General features: G+C 36.3%; 1 protein-coding gene and 1 long non-coding RNA gene across 3 annotated transcripts in view; one reads left to right on the top strand and one right to left on the bottom strand.

The window, feature by feature from the left end:
* The window catches only part of LOC135322680 (uncharacterized), a 53945-nt gene extending 48653 nt beyond the window's left edge, over window positions 1–5292 (bottom strand). Inside the window, exon 1 of the long non-coding RNA XR_010383436.1 lies at window positions 4683–5292. This is a non-coding gene — a long non-coding RNA (uncharacterized LOC135322680). The remainder of the gene's footprint in view (window positions 1–4682) is intronic.
* A 179-nt stretch (window positions 5293–5471) lies between these two features.
* EIF5A2 (eukaryotic translation initiation factor 5A2) lies at window positions 5472–21449 on the top strand. 2 transcript variants are annotated; one of them, XM_010976299.3, is made up of 5 exons: window positions 5472–5609; window positions 6317–6487; window positions 7035–7139; window positions 16120–16251; window positions 16791–21449. In XM_010976299.3, the coding sequence occupies exons 2-5, from the start codon at window positions 6323–6325 to the stop codon at window positions 16848–16850; spliced, it is 462 nt and encodes a 153-aa protein (XP_010974601.1). In that variant the 5' UTR covers window positions 5472–5609; window positions 6317–6322; the 3' UTR covers window positions 16851–21449. The 2 variants fall into 2 exon arrangements, with proteins under 2 accessions (XP_010974601.1, XP_010974600.1); XM_010976298.3 differs by having other exon boundaries at window positions 5506–5609; window positions 6287–6487.
* The last annotated feature ends 1676 nt before the right edge of the window (window positions 21450–23125 follow it).

Raw genomic sequence — 23125 nt, 5'->3', positions numbered from 1 at the left:
TCTTTCACTGTTGAGTATGATGTTAGTTGTTTTTTGTTCCCCCACAGGTGTCCTTTATTGGGTTGAAGAAGTTCCTTTGTATTCTTAGTTTGCTGAATGTTTTTCTCAGGAATGGGTATTGAATTTTGTCAAATGCTTTTTCCTGTATCTATTGAGATGATCATATGTTTTTCAATATTTTTCTGTTAATATAGTGAAATATATTGATTTTTTCTATTTTTTATTAATATTCAGGAAACTCATGACAACAAATGGAGGTTTTCATGTAAAACACATAAAAGGAATAGGCTGGCAAAAGGACTCACTATGGTATGGCAAAATTATTTATGCTGAGTGGATGAGTATTGATCCTTATTTTTTATCTTTTCTTAAGTAACAACTTTATTGAGTTGTAATTCATGTACCATGTATTTCCCCCTTTAAAGTGTACAATTCATTGATTTTTAATATATTCAGAGTCGTGCAACCATCACATTATCTATTTTCAGTACATTTTCATCACCCTAAATGAAGCCCTGTACCAATTAGCAGTCATTTCTTATTCTGCCCAACACCTATGCCCTGTCAACCACGAATCTACTGTCTGTTTCTATGGATTTGCCTATTCTAGACACTTCACATAAATGGAATCAGTCAACATGCAGCCATTTGCGACTGGCTTTTTTTCATGTAGCATAATTTCAAGGTCTGTCCATATTGTACTATTTATAAGTACTTTAATCCTTTTTATTCCTGAATATTCCATTATATGGAATAGCACATTTCATTTATCTGTTCATCAGTTAGATAAATTAAACAGTTTTTTTTCTATAATGAATAATGCTGTTATGAACATTGGTGTACAAGTTGTTTTTGGGGGGATGTATGTTTTCAATTCTCTTGGGTATATAACTAAGTGTAGAATTGCTGGATGTTGAATTTTGTCAAATGCTTTTTCTGCATTTATTGAGATAATCATATAATTTGTATCCTTCATTTTGTTAATGTGGTGTATCACATAGATTGATTTACATATGTTGAACCATCCTTGCATCCCTGGAATAGATCCTTTTAATGTACTGATTTAAGTTTGCTAATATTTTTGTGGAGGATTTTTGCACTATGTTTCCTAGGGTTATTAACCTGTTATTTTCTTTTCTTATAGAGTCCTAGTCTGGTCTTGTTATCAGAGTAATGCTGACCTCATAAAATTAGTCTAGAAGTGATCCCTCCTCTTCAACTTGTTGGGAAAGTTTATAAAGGATTAGTGTTAATTATTCTTTAAATGTTGGTATAATTCACTAGTGGAGCCATCTGGTCCTGGACTTTTCTTTGTTAGGAGGTTTTGATTATTTGTTTAATCTCCTTATTTAATTGATCTCTTCAGATTTTCTATTTTTCATGATTCAGTCTTGGTAGGTTGTATGAATCCAATAATTTATCCATTTCTTCTAGGTTGCCCAATTTGTTAGCATTTAATTGTTCATGTGTGCTTGATAAGAATGTGTTTTCTGCTACTATCAGGTGGAATGTTTTGTAAATATTGTCCATCTAGTCAAACAGGTAGTTTTAATCCAATGTTTCCTTAATTATTTTCTGTCTGGATGATCTATCCATTGTGAAAGTGGGATATTGAAGTCCCCTACTATTAATGTATTGTTATCTAGTTCTCCCTTTTGGTCTGTTAATATTTGCTTTAAAAATTTAGGTGCTCCTATGTTGGGTGCATAAATATTTATAAATGTTAATCATCTTTCTGGATTGACCCCTATATCATTATATGACCTTCTTTGTCTCTTATTACAGTCTTTGTCTTAAAGTCTATTTTGTCTGATATAAGTATAGCTACCCCAGATTTCTTTTGGTTTCTATTTGCATGGAATATCTTTTCCACTCCTTCACTTTCAGTCTGTGTGTGTCCCTAAAACTGAAGTAAGTCTCTTGCTTTAGCTTTAATCAACATCTATATACTGATGATTCATAAATGTTTATCTCTAAAATATAACTCTCTCCCACGGGAAACTTAAACTTGATCTACCCAAAAATGAACTCAACTTTCCCTGGAAATTTATTTTTTCTCTTATATTTTCTATCACAACAAATGGTGCCAACAAATCTTCACAGTTTTTAACTTGACTCTTTCCTCTTTACTTCCTGTGTCTCCCTTCACATTTTGACCCTCAACATTCAATTAATTATGACATTCTTTGCATTATCCCTTATAATTTTCCTGAATCTGTCTTCTCTGTATTCTCATAGTCACCACCTTTGTTCACCAACATAAATATTCCTTACTATTGGTTTTGTTTTTCCAACATTTTATCACCCTAAAAAAATTAATTCTTATCACAACCAGAAAGGACTTTCTAATTAAAAAATACTGTCTTGTCATTTTTTATGTGTACTGTTTCGATGTTTCTCTATTGCCCTTGGGAGAAAATCCATATTCACCCATCTCTTTTTAGAATACACACCACTGACACTAAACCATATGCAGTCCAGGATGATGCCACAATTCTGTGAGCTATAGGCCCTTGTACTCCTAATCCCTTTGCTTAAAATGCCTTTTCCAAATACCTCATCATTGCTAACTTTTACTCATTTTTCAGATCTCAAATTAAGATATCGTCCCCAGATAAGTAGTGTTAAAATCTCCTAGACCTGTGATGTCCAATATGATAGCCACCAGTCATACATAGCTACTGAACACTTGAATGTGGCTAGTCTGGACTGAGATGTACGCTACACCAGATTTTGAAGGCTTAGTATAAAAAATGAAAAATTATCTTATTAATAATTTTATATTGGTTACAAGTGAAATAACATATTGGATGTATTGGGTTAAATAAAATATATAATTGAAATTAATTTCATCCTTACTTTTTTATGTGGATACAATAAAACTCAAAATTACATGTGACTTGCATTATATTTCAACTGGACAATACCTAGACTAGATGAGGAGGACCAAGCCCCTTTTTCCAGCACCCTGTAGTAAATTCTTTAGCAGCATTTATTGTACCTGTTAAAATTGCTTCATTATATCTTGCACTGGACTGCAAGCACCTAAAGAACAAGGGGCTATATTGGTCAACATGGTAATCTCACTGCTGAGGGCACTAAAATAAAAACAGTCAGTCCTCATTATTCATGGATGCCATATTTGTGAATATGCCTAGTCACTAAAATTTACTTGTAACCCCAAAATCAATACTTGCTGTGCTTTCACGGTCATTTGTGGACATTAACGGAACAGCAGATTTGAGTCATCCAATACATATTTTCCTAGCAGAGGTCAAACAAAGCAATGCTCTACCTTCTTGTTTCAACTATCAAACTGTAAACAAGTGTTCTTTTCACAGTCTATTTGTGCCACTTTTTCACATTTTTGTGACTTTTGTCATTTTTGTGTCAGTGATTTTGCTGTTTAAAATGGTCGCCAAGCACAGTACTAAAGTGCCATCTAGTATTTCTAAGTTCAGGAAGGCTGTGATGTGCCTTATAGGGAACATATATGTTTTACAAAAGCATCCTTTGAGCATAAATTATGCTGCTGTTGGCTGTGAGTTAAATGCTAATTAATCAATATATATTAAATAAGATGTCTTCAAACAGAAATACACATAAAGCAATATGTTGGTTAGCTGATTAAAATGTTGTGACCAGAGGCTCACAGGAACATAACTCTCTATTTCCCCTAGGAGCAATGGTTCAGTATTTGCTAATTCAGTGTTCCAGCAACTTTACGAGATTTGTTGAATGAATGAGCTAGATCATTTGATTCCAGTCCAAATCTTGTGAGAATGCAGTATATGGTGGTATACAGGTAACATATAGTAGTATATGGTGATAGTGACTGTGGAGCCAAACTGTCTTAGAGTTCAGTCCTGGCTCTCTGACTTGCTAGCTATGTAATTTGGGGCAAATTGCTTAACATTTCTCTGCCTTTTTCCACAACTAAAAATGTGAACAGATAGTTTCTAAAGGTTGCCAAGGGCTGGGTGTAGGGGAGAGAAGTGACCAGAAAGAGGCACAAACTTTTGAAATAAGGGAAATATCCTATACCTTGATTATAGGATCATAGTGGTAGTTATATAACGTCCTATGTTTTTCAAAACTCATATAATTAAAAAGGGCAAATTTCAGTTTGCATAAATCATAACAAATTTGAGGTTAAAGAAGAAGTAACAGTCAAGATTAAAGGAATAATGCACATAAAACATTTAATGTACTAACTGCTTATATACTTTTTAAATATTGGTGCTTATTCTAACAATAAACGACAGGTAAAGGTTAGGTGGCATAAGGAAAATGCAGAGTGGATTCATGAACCAGAGCTCTGATCTGGCTCTTTCACATATTAGCAGCTGAGCTCAGGTTATGGGAGTTCGCTTGCTTATTGTAAAGGTTAGACTGGACAACATGTGTGAAATGTCTGTGTAAAAAAATAAACCATAGTGCCACATAGGAATGTGAGAAATGGGATTTTTCATGAAATAGTGATACAAAATCTCAGGGCCACATAAACTGGGGTGTAAAGGTCACCCCTCTAAGTAGGAGAATGTGGTGGGCTGTGAAGCCAGTGAGAAAAGGGGAAAGCATCTCTTTTTAAGAACCTTGGTCCTAATCCTATTCAAGGCGCTATTGGCTCGAGGTTGATTCCAAGACAACCCAACTGCTCATTTAATGAGGTAAGGACATACCTCAAACTGGAAGGAATGCCAAAGCCAGAAGGAAGGAAGAGCTGAGTTTGGCAGAACATCTTTTTGCTGGACGATGCAGTAGGAGTTAGGCACCACTCGCCTCCAGCATGCCGTAACAGCTTCTGGTGTGAGGAGTGAATTAGGTAATTTCACAGTTGCTTTTTAGTTCGTGGATGTCTCCGGAGTTCCCACCCCAAAGTGCTCTGCTGATCCGGCCGGGCCACCAGTGGCAGTCGCTGCCAGAATCTTATGAGTACCTAGGGTCCCCTGCGGAGCCAGCAGCGGCAGCCGGGTAATAAAATACTTCACTCAGGCTTTTCCTCGAGGAACAAGCGTGGTGTTGAACGCCAAGTAGGGCTGCATGTTGGGACAGAAGTTGGAACCCAAAGTTCCCTCCACAGCCACGAGGGACATCCGTTGAATTCGAGCGCCTCGCGAGTTCTGACAGCTGTCACGTGACAACCACCACGCACCTGAGGGCAAGGGCCAACCAGTGAGCGGCTTGCTTCCCGTTACCTTCGACTGGGACCCAAACGCAACGAACGAACCTGAAAGTTTGAGGAAGCAAGTTTCCTCGCCAGTGAGTTTGCCCTCAGCAACCGGACTCCAGAAAGTGCTCTTCATGCCGGAAGTGCACTAATCCGCAGCACGTGGGGTTGCCAGGGCACTCTTCACGTGACTGGGCGGGGCCTCGAGAACCTTATAGCCAATGGTAGCGCGGGAGGGCGGTTCCTATGACGCGCCGGGACCTATCCCGGAAGTGGGACTGGGGTGGGGGTGGGAAAGGGCGGGGAGGCCGGGGTGTGGAAAGTGTGGCGGCCCCGCCCCGTCTCTCGGAACTGCCGCGGCCGCCACCGCTGCCGCCGCCGCAGCTGTAGGGGACCGGCGCGGGTGCGCAAGCGAAAGGCACTCTTCCCCTGCTGAAAGGTGAAGGCATAGAGAAAAGCTGGTGGGGTTGGGACCGGAGCAAGGCAGGGCCGGGGAAGGCAGCCGGCGCCGAGCTCTGACCGAGAATGGAAGGAAGGATGGATGAGGGACCGAGGCGAGCGCTGGACCCGCCAGGGCTCAGGCCCGTGCGGCGCCGGGCCGGGCATGCGGGCAGGACAGGGGGCGTCTGAGAGGTCGGGGTGACGGCGCGGCCGGCTGGGGGAAGGAGTGCGCGCCGGCTGCCAAAGGGCCGGGTGCTGCTAGCCAGGTCCTGTTATTCTCATCCTTCGCGGGGACGTGCGGCCTGGGCTGGGCTGGGCCCCCCGCCGTGGGGATCCGGGCGGCGCGGAGGGCGGGCGGCGCGGTGCGGAAAGGTCTTTGGCTTCTCCTGCGATGGGACGGTGGGGGCCGGGATTTCCAGCCCTCAGCGCAGGTGAACGCCTTGGGCGGGTATCCCCCACCCCCAGCGAGCTCTTCTGCGACTTCCCTCCCACCTCCCGACTAGTGGATGGAAAAGTTTGTAGAGGCCAGAGTTAGAAAGTCCCCATTATTATAGGTGGGTGTTCTATAAATGCAAAAATAATAGATCCATGATGCTTGGCTCGTAACCTATCCGAAATGAGGCGTTTGCCTGCCTGCATGCCAGTTGTTAAAAAGCAAGCAAACTTTTTGCATAGTTCCTTCAGAAAAGCAACCATCTCCCCCAGCCTACCATGGCGGATGAAATTGATTTTACTACTGGAGATGCTGGGGCTTCCAGCACTTACCCTATGCAGTGTTCGGCCCTGCGCAAAAACGGCTTCGTGGTGCTCAAAGGACGACCATGCAAAATAGTGGATATGTCAACTTCGAAAACTGGAAAGCACGGTCATGCCAAGGTAAATGCCCTTCCAGGACTGTCTTGGCATTGGGATTTTGATCCTTTGCATTCCGTTACAGAACATGAGGTTTCTGTACTTACAACTGTATATAATAACACAATTTTTTCATCCCATAATTACTGGGTGATCAGCTATTTGAATACTGAAAGGTAGCATTTCCCTCCTGGGCCCTTATGTTTCATTTACTAGGAACTGAAACTTTCCTGAATCCTAGTGATTTAGGCAATCTATTCATTTTACAAATGAGAAAACTTGTTCTAACATCATTCTAAGAAACCTAATTTCATTTTTCTTAAGCACTTTACGATTGAATTGAACTGTATATTGCTATTGGGTCTTGCTTGATATGTCATGATACTGTTTAGTTGTTCACTGCTTCTCAATTGTATGACCAGTACATTTTTTTTTTAAGAAAGTAAAATTAGATGACCTTGGAAGCAGAAAGAATCTGCCATAATCAGCGTTGGTATTGTGCTCTTGTGTATGTAATGAGTGATACCTTGGCAAAGATTAAACAGGTTTCCTGTTCTCTCCTCTCTGTTAGGTTCACCTTGTTGGCATTGATATTTTCACGGGCAAAAAGTATGAAGATATTTGCCCTTCTACTCACAACATGGATGTTCCAAATATTAAGAGAAATGATTATCAAGTAAGTACTAATTTCTCCTTGTTTCTTAAAGGTGCAAATACCCTCTGCTCTCTATTGTAATTTAATAACACCCACAAGTAGTTTTCTAGGTTTTTCTAACTATTAGCTACCACTTAGCTTAGAAATTGGAGAAATAGTGATATTGATATTTAACACTTGTGCCTTATCTAGGATGATTGCTAGTTTGCCACTTTTAACATTCTTGCATTTATAAAAATTTGAACACTTATTATTTCTCAGAACAAGTGACTCCATATTGTGAGTTTAATGTTTAGTTAAATTATTATTCCCTTTGTTGTAGATTATTTCAAGTTTAGATAACTCCTTCCCAGGTATTTCTTTTCCCTTACCAGACTTAAGACTTTTAAGAACTTATTGGACTTCATGTTCCACCAGCAAGTTTTTGTATATTAATGTGTGTCAGAATTTGGTATTCTTAAATAGAATAAGTTGAAAGCCATAAATACAAAGGATAAAGTATATGGTCACTGAGTATGGTAAAGAAAATAAAAAAACTTTGTAATTGTTTTATTTATATTCAGTGACCATGCTGTGACCTTTTGTTAAATTATAGGTATAAACTGCAAGTTTTAGTTCCAGTTACACAGTTGGATAAGTCATGTTTAATGATAGCATTTTGTTGTTTGGAGTGCTGATGGCAACCAAACCATTGACCTCATAGGATGTGGGAGCTCAGATTAATCCTAACTAAAGTCTTCTTGAAAGTCTTCAATTTCTTTATCAAGCATACTGTCTATAGAACTCTTTTCTATTCATTTTGCATAGTGAAAAATGCAAATGTGATTCCTGGATTTGTTTTACCCAATTTAAATTGATTACTTTCTATACTTTATATTGTGTTGTATAATTCTTTAAAAATGTTACCATTAACTGCAATTATCCAATGATTTCCTTTTACTTTTTGTCCACATGTAAACATATTTTACACAGTTTTAATCTAGTAAGCAGTTTTATATTTTCATTTTCCTACTTATCATAAACATTTTTAGGTTGCTTTGGAGTCTTTGTAGAAATGTGAATTGTCTTAGTATAATAATAGCAAGGTTTTGGAGGTGGGTTGTTTGCTTTTTTTTTAAGTAAGGCAGATCTGGGTTTGGATCTAGTTCTGCCACTTTCTAGCTGGGTGACCTTGGGCAAATTATTCAACCTCTCTGAGCCTCAGTCTTCTCATCTACAAAGCAGGGATAATATGAGGATTAAGTGAAAAAATCTACCCTATAATTACCTCATAAGCAGATATGTACCACAAAGTAGTTCTTTCCTGCTTCCCCTTTTCCAGTATGAAAATTCCACTTAATCATTCCATTATTCTTAGAGCACCCAATTTAGACATGGCATACAGTGGGTGCTCAATAAACATTTGTTAAAGGCATACATGATTATTCGATGAGATAAAGATAGTGCAGCCAACTAAGGCTAAGTATAGAATTTCTCCTTGCCAAAAGTGGATTTCTGTTTTCATACTAACATGTGAATGCTTTGAATATTCACTGTTCATTAATATTCATTCAATATACAATGCTTTTGCCTTTGACTATTTCAGAAAGATGGTATCAGTAGTTCAGATAACTACTATGATCAAATTAGCCTATCATTGATTGGAGCTCAAGATTTAACATAAAAAATAAATTTGGTTTTGGTTTTGTTTTGGGATATAGCAGAGCCTAGGCTAGGGTGAGGGGGATGACATGAGTGAAGCCCTTGCCTCAAGCACAAAATTTTAAATAAAGACAGGACCAGTAACAATGGCAAGCCACACGGAGGCCTAAGTCAAAAGGAAAAATCAGTAATTCTGATCCTGTCTTTATTTAAAATGTTGATACTTTGTTCACCATAGAATTTTTGCATTAATTCTAATTTTAAAACTTGATCACTTTGGGGCGGGGGGTGCGCACGTGCACGTGCCATCTTAAGTTTTGCACCCAAAATGAGTCCTCACTTGCCTCACCCTAGTCCCAGCCTTGGTGTGTAGTCTGTGTTGCAGAGTGGATAAGACAGTGACTCAAGCAGGACAGCCTGGGCCCACATCCTTGCTTTGGCACTTACTAATTGCGTGACTTCTGCTGGCAAGTCAGTTAACCTCTCACCTGCCTTTATTTATAAAATAGGGATAAGAATGATAAACTTATCATGGAATCATTGTGAGGTTTAATTAGTCAATTCTTAGAACAGGATTTGCATAGTAGGTACTCAGTGATCACATCCCTTTATTATCAAGTCACCATAGAATACTTATTTCTGTTCATTTAAAAAATTAGTTCTATGAACCTTTCTGGTTATATTTATTGTGCTATGGTGGTCTTCACTCACCTATCCAAGTGCCTTGATTAAATTCCTACTTATTATTTGGCTACATGTAGTCCTTTGTATTTGTACACACATATATATATATGTTCATTATAATAATTAAAAAGTAAGTCTTTGTTTAGGGGAAGAAACATATTAATATTTACAGTTTTAACTTTATGTGTTTTAAAATGAGTTCAGAATGAAAGAAAATTGTCTCCTGAATTCCACCCCAAGATATTGGATTAGAATTGCTCATTTCCATCACTTCTCCCAAAAGTAGTGATTGTTGTCTGAGGCTCAGTGATCATGTAAAATACAAATGCACCCAAACACCTTTGGGAATCCCCAGACTCTTAAATATAGACATGCTTGTTCAAACTCTGGTACTCACTTGAATCATATTTCCTTAGAAAGTTCTGTGTTCATGTGCACCACAACCCAAGTTAAATGCCTTTTCTGTATTTACAAAGTTCTATCTGTCATTTAAAGACCATTTTTTCAGAAGGAAATCCTACCAGTACAAGACATGTTTAAGTATATATCGTGGATCTTTGGTGAATTGCCAGAACTATGAGTATTAAATCCTAGTATATTCTTCAAATAAGTGATATGCCTTTCGGATATGGAGTTGAATTTTGTTGTTGCAACTTAAAATAGAACAACAAAGAAATTAATGATGCTCTGAATTATTTGTGCCTAAAGTCTTTTTATAATTTTTACCTGTTCTGTGGAATCTTTGTGTTCCCTGATAGAAGCAGTCTTTCTTTAGGAATAGAAAACCTCTAAATCAGCAGATCCCAGCATAGCAGGGACAAGAAACAAATACTTGCTACAGTATCATTAAGAGTAATAGGGAGAAGAGCCTCCTACCTTTGGTTTCTAGACCCGTGTATTCTACCTATGGGAGAAATAGTACCATTTTTGGAATGTATTGTAACCTGTGAAACAGCACCCAGGTCCATATAATATCATCCAGCAGGTGGCAAAGATGAGTCTTCTTTAGGCCAGTCCACACAGGCAAGCTGTTTTAGAATGATGGAGTACAATAGACCAGTGAATTCTCTGAGTGTTGTCCTGTTATCTTTTTATTTTGCCTGTCAAATGAATTTTTTAGCCAGAGATGATACTATGTGAGGTACTGACGGGAATGCGACATTCTATAAATCTGCAGATGAGATTTTAGCAGAAGCACTGCAGGCATCGAAGGCAAATTTACATGCAGAGTAAAGATCTATTGCAGTGAGCACAAACTGCCACCTCTTCCGTCATGGAAGGAGTACAGTATTACCAGGCAGCTGGCTGTTCCCTCTGGGGAATGGTGCCATATCAAGGACTCTGTACTGTGAGGTACTCAGTAATGGCTGTAGTCAGATCAGCCTTGGTGAGAAAAAACCTGTGTCATTGAGCCCTGCCACCATGGCCAGGAGTTCCATGAGCCAATTGAGCAAGGACTGGGATGACTACAAAAAGAAGTTAAATGACATTCACAGACAGAATCATCTTGTCCACCTAATTGTCCACCTCCTCTGTAGTGCGTCCCTTTGGTAAGCATTCATATGAACACATTCTCTAACTTTCTGGAGAGATCCCTCCACATACCACTTCCCCAGACCTTACTGTCAGCAATTTTCCTATCTTGTTCTTTCAGTGTTGTTGACCTTCCATCCAGACTCAGAGCCATTGCCCACAATCAGTGTAAATCCAAACCTCTGGTTCTCTCTTCTTTCAAATCCAGTATATGAAGTTCTTCTCACCCCCACTATCTTTCAGGGTCACCTCTGAATAGTTTCATCAGACCATTCATAACCACCTAGAGACCAATCCTAGTTTTTTTCTTTTTCAGTCATCTGGTCATAGGCAACTCCCCAGAAAGCCACTGGTATGAGCTGAGGGAGAAGCTGTTAATACTGCAGAAGAAGGTCCTTTATGAGTCTGAGCTACTTCTCATACAACTTGTTTATGCCTTTCGGATCTGCTTAGGTTGACCTCCTGTATGCTATTCCAGCTTGATGATGGAGTGCTGCCGTGCATACTCACCTTCATGGCTTGGTGGGTCAGATAACACTCCAGCTGATGATAGTGTTATTTGCTTGAGTTGTATGGTAACAATGATCAAGCATTCAGTCTCTCCCAGGGACCAGCAGCTCTAAGGAAGTAGCTTGAGAGTGCTAGGGGGAGAGGAACCGGAGAAGGAGAAGGGAGGAGGTCTTACCTAAAAGTCTATCTGTTTTGGAATAGATTGAGAAATAAAATAAAATTAAATTCAGAAATTAGGGCTAAGAAGGCACCTGCAGTGATGCCATGCCATCTCCAGCCTCCTGCTGTTGTATATCAATAATACAAATACAGGCAAAAATGTTCTCCATAATTCTCCTTTTTTCAGTGTTCGTGCTTATTCTGACCACATCATGGACAGAATCTGCAGTCACTAGCTCTTCTCCATCTTTCCTTTCAGTTCATGCTTTTCTTCCTCAGTTCCCTGTGTCTCCAGCAATTTAGTGGCTACACTGCTCTTTCTAGAATTCTGATATACATTTTTCTTTTTTACTTTTTATTGTGGACATTTTCAAAATATGATGAACTTCATGTACCCATCAGCCAGCTTCAACAATTATCATTACATAGTCAATCTTGTTTCATCTGTATCCCACCACCTGCTTTATTTCCTGTACACTCTACCTGATTATTTTGAAGCTAATCCCACATATTATATCATTTATCATTTCATCTGTAAATATTCTATTATGCATTTTTTAAAGATAAGGACTGTAAAAAACAAAATCAAAGCACACTGTGGCACCCTTACAATTAATAATTCCTTAATATTGTCAAATATCCAGTCAATATCTGCATTTTCCTAATTGTCTTTGTTTTTTTACTTTTTTGGATGTGATAGTTACTTTTTTGTCTTATAGTATGTCTAAATCAGGTCCTAAATAAGGTCCACATGTTGAAATTGGTTGAGGTATCTCTTAAATCTGTTTTATAGGTTCTCCTCTCTCCTACATGCCCTGAGGTCCCTCTCTTCTCTCTTTCCTTCCTCCCTTCTCTCTCTCTCTCATTTTTTGATGAAGAAACTAGATCATTTGATCTGTAGACTTCCCCACAGTCTATATTCTGCTAATTGCATTTCCTTGTTTAACATGTTCCTTTGTCCCATATATTTCCTGAAAATTGAAAATTAGATGTAGAGTCTTGATCAGATCCATTTTAGATTTCTATTTTCTTCCTCCTTTTTCTTCAAAGAACAATTCCATAGGTGATGTTCTGTGCAACCATCAAGGTAGTTAAGTCTGATTTTTTGTGTGTGATGTTATTAGATAGGTAATCATTGCCTCAATCCATGGATTTATTAGGAGAGACAAAATAATAATTTTATTCTTAAAAAAAAAAAAAGCCAGAACACTTCTATAAACTTTAGTTCATCAATTTTTTTTTGTTTACTTTGTGGTCCAGTATATAATAGGAAAGCCAATATAAATGCATGAGTTCCCCCTTTAATTAGTATTCAGAATTAGTTGTTTCTCTTGCATCTACTGAAGATGACCAATGAAATTTTTTTTTCCACTTTGAATAGAAGCATTTAAACACATTTGTGTTTCAATCCATTGTAGTTATTATCCTTATCAATTCCCAAATTGTTCCATCTTTGGCAAGAGGGACCTTTTTCTGGTTAGCTCTTTGAGTTCCTTTGATACAGACCTAGTGGTCTTTGATAGCACCATGCATTCTCATCTTGTATACTTATCCTGGACCTGGAAGTATGTGTTTTTCCAAGGAGCCCTATGGAGAGAAATAGCCCTGTACACTGGATTCTTTTAGTAGGATATAATAGATACCACATTCTGATACTGGTATTTGGGGGTATGGTATAACTTCATATGTCATTCAGCAGGTTGGTACACCACTGCTTGCCAGACTCCTATATTACAAGTTTTCTGACCCTGCCCTCTCCTGTTTCCTTGCTTGCTATTAACAAAATGATTGTTCTCACTACCAAAAAAAAAAAAAAAAAAGTCATAAACACCTCAAAGTTATCAATTGAGTAGATTTGTTTAAAGGTGAAGGATCAGAAGGAATAGTTAGAATTGACATATAATTGTCTTCTTACCATCCTCTCCTTCTAACTCTATAGAATCAGAGAGGGCTTTGAGGGGAAATAGAAAAAGTTGCCCAGAAATATGCTTGGAACTCAGCAACCATTAGCTTTTTTTTTTTTTTCAAGATTGAAAATTATAAAAGGGAAAATGGTACCATGAGAGTAGAAAAAGCTGGCAGATAACTATCTTAGCCAAGTGAGCACAGCTAATATCACCAGTAATGGGACAAACTGACATCATTTGGCCTCCTGGTGTGATACTCTGAGGACACATCATTTATGTAGTAATCCTTCCAAAAATGCATTACCTGAATCATTAAGAAACAGATAAACTCAAACTGAGGAACTTTCTATAATACAGTGAGCCTGTGCTCGTCAAAAAATGTCAATGTCATGAAAGACAAAGGATCAGGAACTGTTTCAAATTAAAAGAGACTAAACTGACATGACAGCCAAATAAATACAAGTCATGATCCTGGAGTTGAGAGGGAAAAGTTGCTATTAAATACAATATTGGGACAATTGGCAAATTTGAATACGGACTATATGTTGAATAATATGCTCACAATATTGAATTTCCTGATTTTGAAAAATAAACCGTGGTTTTATAAGAGTCTGTCCTTGTTCTTGGAAAAACACACTGAGGTATTATTGCTAAAGAGTCATAATGGTTGAAACTTACTCTCAAATGATTCAGTAAAAATAAGAAAAGAATAAGAATATGTACGGTATACAATTTATATATTCCATATATACAGAGAGAGAAAAAGTGCACATGTGGTTAAATGTTAACGAAGTGTAAATCTAGGTAAAAGATAAGGGATTTCATTGCATTATTTGTGCAACTTTTCTCTATATCTGAACTTTTTTTAATAATTTAGGTAAGATGAAATACTTCATTTTTATTATTTAATTTTATTTTTCTATAGCTTAGTTTTATTTCTGAAATTTTAAATTTTATCTTATTGCAATTTATTTTCATAAGATGTATAATGTTTATACATTTTTTACTAGATGTTTTATAATGTCTACACGTTTGTATTTGAAATACTTTATAATTATTTTATGAATTCTTAACTCTTGAAAAATAAAATATCATATAAATATCAAAATACTAGTATTATTATTTGTCTTAAAGGTCAGTCACTAAGGAGTGGGAACCTTTAACTCTTGAAATAGATAAATTTTACTTCAGGGACTTGCTAAAAGAGCCAAAATAAAAAAGATCTGCTTTTAAAGCCTGTGGTTAATTGTTTAAAAATTACACTTCTATCGTAACCATCTTGCTCCCCACTTTTCTACCAACTACCTCACAAATGTTTGGATGACCAAAAGATTAACTAAAAGTGTTTGTAGTTTGTAGATTAACTAAAAGTGTTTGTAGGGTGGTTTTTTGTTTTTGAGACTGTAGACTCGTACAAAAACTGAAATCTCCTGTGCTAGGTAGGGTTCCTGTGGAAAGCAACTGCCAGATTTCGTCCTGCCATGGAGGAGAGCTTTGAAACTCTACCTCTGTTTTGTGCGTGTGTTATGTCATCGTGGTTAGAGGGGATCAAGGACCATGTCTTGGACTTCTGTTGTGTATGTCAGTGCTAGCATTTGGTATTCTGGGTGATTGCTTTTTATAAAACCCATTAGAATTCTAGGCACACTGGTGGCATACATGCTTTTAGAATAAATGGATTTGGCCTGCCTATTTGCTTATACCTGTAATGAAAAAAATTTAATGATATCAAAACTATGTGATGACTTTGTTTCATTAATGACATCAATAAGCTAGTGTTTGTCTTTTAAAAAAAATCTAATGTTGTTAGCAGTGAGCTGGAGACCTAAAATTTTCCACTTCAGCTTGTTTCATAATCAAATTATAAAACACAGGTTTTTGTAATTGTGAAAAACTGAAAATAACTTTTATGCCCATTAGTGCGAAAATGGTTAACTCAGTTGCAGTATATCTATGCAGTTGTGAAGAGATTAAAGAGACTAAGGTTGGGCCACATTTTCCAATATGGAAAGATTTCTAAAACACACTAAGTGAAAACAACTTGCTGAAAAATACAATATCTCATTTTTTTAAGCAACTGTATTTATATTGTGTCCATAAATATAAATGCTTCAGGATACACAATTAAAAAAGCCTAAACTAGGGGGGAGGGTACAGCTCAGTGGTAGAGTGTGTGCTTAGCATGCATGAGGTCCTGGGTTCAATCCCCAGTATCTCCATTAAAAATAAATAAATTAAATAAAAACCTAGTTACCTCCCCCCAACAACAACAACAACAAAAAAGACTGATTAAAAAATTTTAATAAATAAATTACTTTTTTAAAGCCTAAACAGTTTAATAATGCAGAGATTTGGGGGAAGGGAGAGTACAGGGAGGAATGAACTTACACTTTTTGTCTGTACCTATTTCATGCTTTTGTATGTTTACCATTCTCAAGCACCAAAAATTTCTTAATGTATTACTATGTTCTTGTACAAATTAATGTGGATTGCCACATAACTATGTAAATATTACAAAGGAGTAGATATAACCTAATTGATTCAAATGCTATAATTTCTTTCAATAGCTGATATGCATTCAGGATGGTTACCTTTCCCTGCTGACAGAAACTGGTGAAGTTCGTGAGGATCTTAAGCTGCCAGAAGGTGAACTAGGCAAAGAAATAGAAGGAAAATATAATGCAGGTGAAGATGTACAGGTAAAGACCTATGGGAATATTGCTTTTTTAAACCATTCTATAAAAACTTTAAAAGCTATGTGAAATATAGCTTTTAAATACTGCTGAAATGTTGAAAATGATCTCTGGAAGGCAGTCTTCCCAGTATCCCCTTAGAGACCCATTACCAAAGAGTCAAAGTTCATTTTTTGCTACATAGACAGTGTCAGCCCCAAACTTGTTTTGAAGATCAGCGTGAACTGTTCTTAAGGGTAAGAAAGGATGCTATGAGAATACTAAAGAGTGAAGGTGATTACTCTAGTATTAAAACATTTATAGCTCTTATGTTCCCTGTTCCCTGGAAGTCTTAAAAACCACAATTTGAGAAATTCTGCTTTAGAAAACTATAAAGAAAGTAAGTTATTTGGTCTTAGAACACCTCTTTCCAAAGTCAATATGTATAAAGTATCTACAAATATATCCAGTGTACAATGAATTAAATATATCTTAGGTATATTTATGTATATTCTTATGTATGTAATGCCTTCTGAATAACTTTTGCCTGCATTTTCCCCTTCTAGGTATCTGTCATGTGTGCAATGAGTGAAGAATATGCTGTAGCCATAAAGCCCTGCAAATAAATGGGAACATCAGGCATCAGCAAACTGTTTAGGTCTGGATCAACTGCAGATCTAAAGTTTGGTTCTAAGTTGTCACCAAAGCTATGGCCTTCATAAGCAACCTCATTTCTTTTTTAATTGTTTTGAAATTGTGCTGAGTTAGTTTTGCAGGCAACTAGTAATTTCAAAAAATAATCAAGGTGTATAATTCTTTTGTTTTTTAATTTTGTAGGTGTCTTTCCTATAACATTCCTGCGGTTTCAGTATGTAAGCCCAAGAAACAGACAAGATAGTTTTGGCAGATGTGATTTGTCTGAGCAGATCATTCCTGAATTTTAGTTAAATGATAAGTAAACCAGGGTTTTAGATTAAACAATGTAGCATCTAGTGGTATTGACGTACCACATTTAAGTTGAATTGCTCTGCAGTAATTTCAAACTTAGTATCATAGAATATCATGGATTGGAATTGTCACAGCTTCAGCCTGAGTGTGGCAAGTATAGATCCTTAAACCAAAATCATATTATCAAAAAGTGTCAAATCTTAGTAGCCATGTGCAGCCACCTGTATTACCTTGGTCTTTCTTTGCCAAATTGCTGGCAGACTTAACCTGTATTATGGTGATTTCAGTTCTTGCTTGTGCTTGACAGAGGCATTAAACTGCTACATGACTGTTAGCAAGTCTTATTGTAAAGAAGACACAGGACAGTGGCAAAGGGAGTTGCTTAATCTATAGGGTTTTATTTGAGGATTTTGTAATCAGCATAAAAATAGAAAGTTTCCTTCTATTTGTGTTTCTGCTTTTAACTTGTGTTCTCTCTCTCTGTATGTAAAGGAGTGACCTGGTTTACAGGATACAATGCAGTGCTTTTTACCAATTATGTTGAATAAATGTTAGTGTTTGCAGGAGTCACTCCTTTCCAACCATTTTTAAGTAGGCTTCCTTAACATCAAAATATTTATTTATCAGACAAAAACTGGAAATTCTTACTTGAAATTGATTTGGATCATTTGTTCAATTTATTTTTTTCCAAAGTGAAAGTGAATCATGGAAGAAAAGTTACTTTATGTGATAATTATTATTTAACTTAAGAAGTATATGTATTTTATCTGGTTATCATGTGACTTATTTCAGTTCCATATGTGAAATATAACTAGAGAAAAATTCTATAAACTGAATTATTCAAGAAAGAATTTTAGGTGATTCTGCTACATTTCTGTTTAGTCTTTTGGATCATATATCTCTTATTTCCAGAATTCTAGACATTGTCACAGGGTTTGTGAGGACCTTTGACTCAATAACAATCATAATATTGCAGTGAAACTTAGAACAAAATCACATTTCAGTAATACCTTCATTCTCTAAGACTGGTTGTAAGACTTCTTCCATCATGCTCTGACCTCTAAAAGGCCTTTGTACCTAGTGTCTAGAGGAAAATATGTGTCATGCTGTAACTGGTCTCATCAGTGACTCAAAATAGCATTAAGAACAGAAGATCCCAAAGTTTTAGTTACTTAATTTTCACATACTTTTAAATCTTGTATTGGCCTCAGCAAACCCATTTGGAGAAGAAGCAGTACTTTAAGGAAATGCAAGAGGAATTCTAAAGCACAAAAAATATTGAGGTTGTAGCCAGTCATTTTTAGTATAACATTTTAGCTTTTGCCCATCTGAAGCACAATTAGTAATTAGGCTAAATTCTTTCCAGTATTCCATTTCAGTATCTGCTACATACTGCTTTAGGTTTTAGCACTCTGTGATGTGTATCTTACATGCGACTGATTGGCACTGTTACCCACAAGAACTCTAGAAAGTTATCAGTCTGTGCTGCTTGCTGGTCACTCAGATGACCCCAGTTAACCATACTAGTGTTCTGGTTTAGTATTAATTCTAGATTAGCATGCCCTTGTTCTTAACTTGTCAAACTTCACATAAATATATTTTCAGTTGTGAGATAAGCCTATATTAAATTGTAACAATGCATCTCTGTCATCATACCTTGAATGGCAAAAGCTATTTATGCATAAATATTTCATTTTAAGTACTATAATGAAGTATAAATACTCCTCTGACATATAATTATAAGAATAGATTTTAAAGACATGGGACTGTTTATTTTCACATAAGTCAATACATATTTCTCTCGAAAAATATTTCATTTAGTAAAGCTTTATAAACTGTATTAAAAGGAAGCAGGGAAACATATATTTTTTAACAGAATAGAAGTGACTTCATTCTTTTTTGACATCAGAAATGTTAAAAGTTGATTCCTAGTATTTGTTGTACCCTTTTGTAGCAAATGTTAAATATCAAAGTTACTATGTATAGAAGGTAGACTGTCACATTGATAGATTATACAGTGAAAACACCTGTCTGCAGGCATTTCACAAATTTATATACAATATTATGGTAATAAGTGGAATATTTGTTTCTTTCTAGAACAACATATTTTATCTCTACTGTGGAGACGTTGTCATACCTTACTTGCTAAGAAGTTGTATACCCTCTGAAATAGATCAAATTATTGCTACTTTGACTTAGCATTTGCATCATAAACATAATTATGATATTTCTTTCATGCTCCCTTCCAAGGGCTGTCAGTCACTTAAAATTATTGCTAACCAAGCTCTTGAATCCATTTCCATTTATGGTACAAAATTCAGTACCAATGCTTTATAAGAATTACCAAAAGTCTCCTGCAGCCAGAGCATGATATCTTTAATAGGAGATGCTGCAAAAAAATGTTCAGACTATAAAGTTTGGGGATACAGTTTTTCATTATAGCACAGTGTGAGTGTGTGCACGTGCACACATAGCTTTGTATGTTTGTTCTTTTTACAAAGTCCTTCCAACTCTTAAAAGTACTGTAGTCTGGTAGTGCCTCAAATGTTGGTAATTTTTTTTATTTTACAACTTTTCCAGAATTTGTTTTTGTACTTTAAAGTTTCTCAATTAGATTATTTCTAGTTGAGCTGTAATTTGAATGCATTGTTCTCAGGGCTGTTTGTGCTAAGAGCTGAAGTTTCATTATTTTAAAGCTAACTGCCTAAAAGTATGTTGCAAAATTTTCCCAAGTTGTAATACAGTGATACATACAAATAAAAAATCCTTAATATCAACACATATAAACTATATGCTAAATATTCAAGAAAAAATGGGAACATTGGTAACAATCTATACTCTTACCGTATTTTTTTCATTTTATAATAGAATTTGGTAGTCTTACCTTAGAACCTTATCCTTAATGATATATCTGAAAGCATTCTTTGGCATGGACCCCAAAGATAGCTTTAGAGCCAGACAATGATATGGTGATTCTCAAACATATTTAGGGACAACAGAACAAAAGTTCATAGTGCTTTTCTTTGGTACATTAAAATGTTTACATATTGAGTTCTGTAATATGAACTAGGAACAAATTTACTTTGAGAAAATATGGCTCTTAAGCAGTATATGTACAAACTGTAAGCATATTTCCATAAACAGTATATTATATTGAACTGATCAATAGTTCAAAATCTTCTGGTATCATTTAGGCATAATATTTCATAGTTTTTAAGCCTTTTTTTCTCCTAACATTCAGACAGGTAACAGCCAACAAAGGCTTAAAAAATTTTATTGTGCAAAATCTTAAAATTGAGAAAATTCAATCTGTTAACTTTAATCCCTTAAATTTTTTCCCTCTGAATTGGATATATGGCATTATTTGATTTTAGTAGGGAACATTGGATTTAGCTTACGGAACACAGATGTTCTGTAGCTTGAAGTCCTATATAATTCAATGTTTTTCCATTAAATAAATATCTAAATACCAACTTAACTACCAAGTGAGGTCAAGTGCCTGAAAAGTGCTGTATCCATCTAATTAGCACGTTTTCCTCACATGAAAGATGCATCTTACAGCAACGCATATGCGGCTTTCACCTGCTAAAAACATACTTGTTGCCAAACTTTACTGTCCACCACTATTCCTCTCTCCTTAGGACAGGCTGAAAGCAATTTTACAATTGAAAGAGAGGTTCCTTTACTTATATAAAGTCCCTAAAACTATGTCTTGGTATTGATAGACTTAAGCTTATCTTACAAACTCTGAACATAAATTATAGTCATTGATGACTGTACAGCTTATCATAAATCATAGTTGTGATCTTTCTTGAGAGGAATTCTTTATTGTGGTTAATACCTACTATAAATAAGCACTCTTGTGCTTGTTACAAAATATAATACAAATTACTAGTTCTCTACTATTTTTATCCTCCTCTCCAAAAAGGAAATAGTTGAAATGGCATTGTTTAGTCCAGTGGCATTTTATTAGTAATACATTTTATTTGTCTTAGGTATAAGAGAACTCATGCTTTTACCTGCAGAGATTCATACATTTTAGCTAAAACTTTAAAATTATAAGATATGTAGAATGGGTATTATTATAATTGTGCATTTTACATTTCAAAAATGGGTAAAATTGAAATATTAAGTCTTTGACTATATTAAAGTAATTGTGAAATATTTTAAAATGTAGATGGTAAATTTATCAATTATAACTTTTTGTTATATTAAAATATATTTATCTGTTGACTTCATCAGTTATATTGAATAAAAATAAAGTTGATTTAACAGGATACACTATTCTTGTATATATTCATTCCCAGAAACATTTTCATGCTAGAATAGTCAATGAATTAATGAGTATGTCACTGTTAAAAGAAAATCTAACTTTTGTTCTTACTGTTTTTTATATTTTAGTTCTTACTATGTAGCACCCTTGCTTTACAGCCTGGGAAGGTTAATTTCTAAATTTTAGTTCCAGATTTAGGTACAATTTTTTATCTTTAAAGTTTTAATAGTTTTTAGAATATGTAAAATACGTGGTTCAAAATTCCACAGGTATAAGAGTAAATCCATCTTACCACCTGCATCCTCTTCCTGTGCATTCTTCCAGAGACATTTAATGCAGGAGAGTTTAGTGGTGCCTCCCCAACCGCTGACCTCCCAGGGTCTGAGATGTTCTTTCTCTACCAGAGTTGCTGTTCTCTTTCCACAGCAATGTGAATGGCGTAATGAGTCCCTAAAGCAAACCCTTCACCCTTTTCCAGTCCTCACCATGTCTAATCAACACCATCTGGACAGATCCATCCCTAGATGGCTCAGCAGTTTCTTTCATTTATACACTGCACCATTCTAGAACATCTCTCTCACTCCCTGGCATGTGGACCATACCAAGACTACCCGTGTAGCTGTCACCTCATATCCATGCTCAGTATTACTGATATCTGTAACCTTCTAGATCCAGCAAGCGTAATTGGGCAGTAAGAGAAACAACAGATTAAAGTCTCCCACCCCTCAGTCCCACTCTTTTTGCTACTTGCAAATACCAGTAGCTAGTTTCCAAGAGGCAGGCATGAAAGAAAAAAAAGAAGAGTGAAAAGGGACTAATCGTGTTATGTTTCAGCCTTTCTGATTTTCTTCCTCCCCTGACTCCAACCTCATACTTAAACATTCTATCCAAATAAGAGGTGCCCTATGGAATTGCCACTTTCAAAACCCATACTGCCTCTCTAAAGTGTGTGTTCCACTGGGAACTTAAAATATCTATTCCCACAAATACATTCAGCAGGATCAGTTACAACCACTGGCTGTGTATTGGCTCAAAATGACCCACCTACAAGATTTTATCAACCCATTGTCCAATTGAGAGTTATTTCTGAATCCAGTCAAAATAATACTTTGACCCCACCCATAGGTACTACCCAGCATCACAATGACTTGTGTCCCAGTATTTAGGAGGGCCAAAAAGGCTTGGCAACCACAGTTGCCATCAGATCCCCAACAAAGATTCTAACTGGGAGAATGGAGGTTTATCTACCTAACACTGATAGTGCATCTGCCTTTTTTTGTTCACAATTATGTGAGTTTCAACTAAATTATTGTCACTCTAGTTTATTATAATTGCTGTACAATCAATGAGGTAAATCTTTTGGAGAAAAAAATATAAAACACTCCTAAAAGACACAAAGTTGACTTAAACAAATGGAAAGAACATACCTCATTCTTGGCTGATAACTCAACATTGAGATGCTAGTTCTACCTAATTTGATTTATAAATTTAATGCAGCCCCAATAATACAGTACAAGTTTTTTTATGGAGCTAAGCAAGTTGCTAAAAAGTTCATATGGAAATATAAACATGCAAGAAATAGCTAGGAAAATACTGCACAGAAAGCTATGAGTTGGGGATAGAACCACCAGAAATGAAAACTTACTACAGAGCCTCTATAATCAAAAGAGAGGTACTGGC

This window comes from Camelus dromedarius, chromosome 2 (genome assembly GCF_036321535.1).
Source record: "Camelus dromedarius isolate mCamDro1 chromosome 2, mCamDro1.pat, whole genome shotgun sequence".
In the NCBI taxonomy this organism is placed as follows: Eukaryota; Metazoa; Chordata; class Mammalia; order Artiodactyla; family Camelidae; genus Camelus; species Camelus dromedarius.
The sequence above is the reverse complement of the archived record's forward strand: the minus strand, read 5'-3'. Positions and strand labels throughout refer to the sequence as shown.

Coding starts and splice junctions, on each gene's coding strand:
- EIF5A2 (XM_010976299.3), top strand. CDS start 6,323: ATGGCGGATGAAATTGATTTTACTACTGGAGATGCTGGGGCTTCCAGC. Junction 6,488..7,034: donor GAAAGCACGGTCATGCCAAG/GTAAATGCCCTT, acceptor CCTCTCTGTTAG/GTTCACCTTGTTGGCATTGA. Junction 16,252..16,790: donor ATGCAGGTGAAGATGTACAG/GTAAAGACCTAT, acceptor TTCCCCTTCTAG/GTATCTGTCATGTGTGCAAT.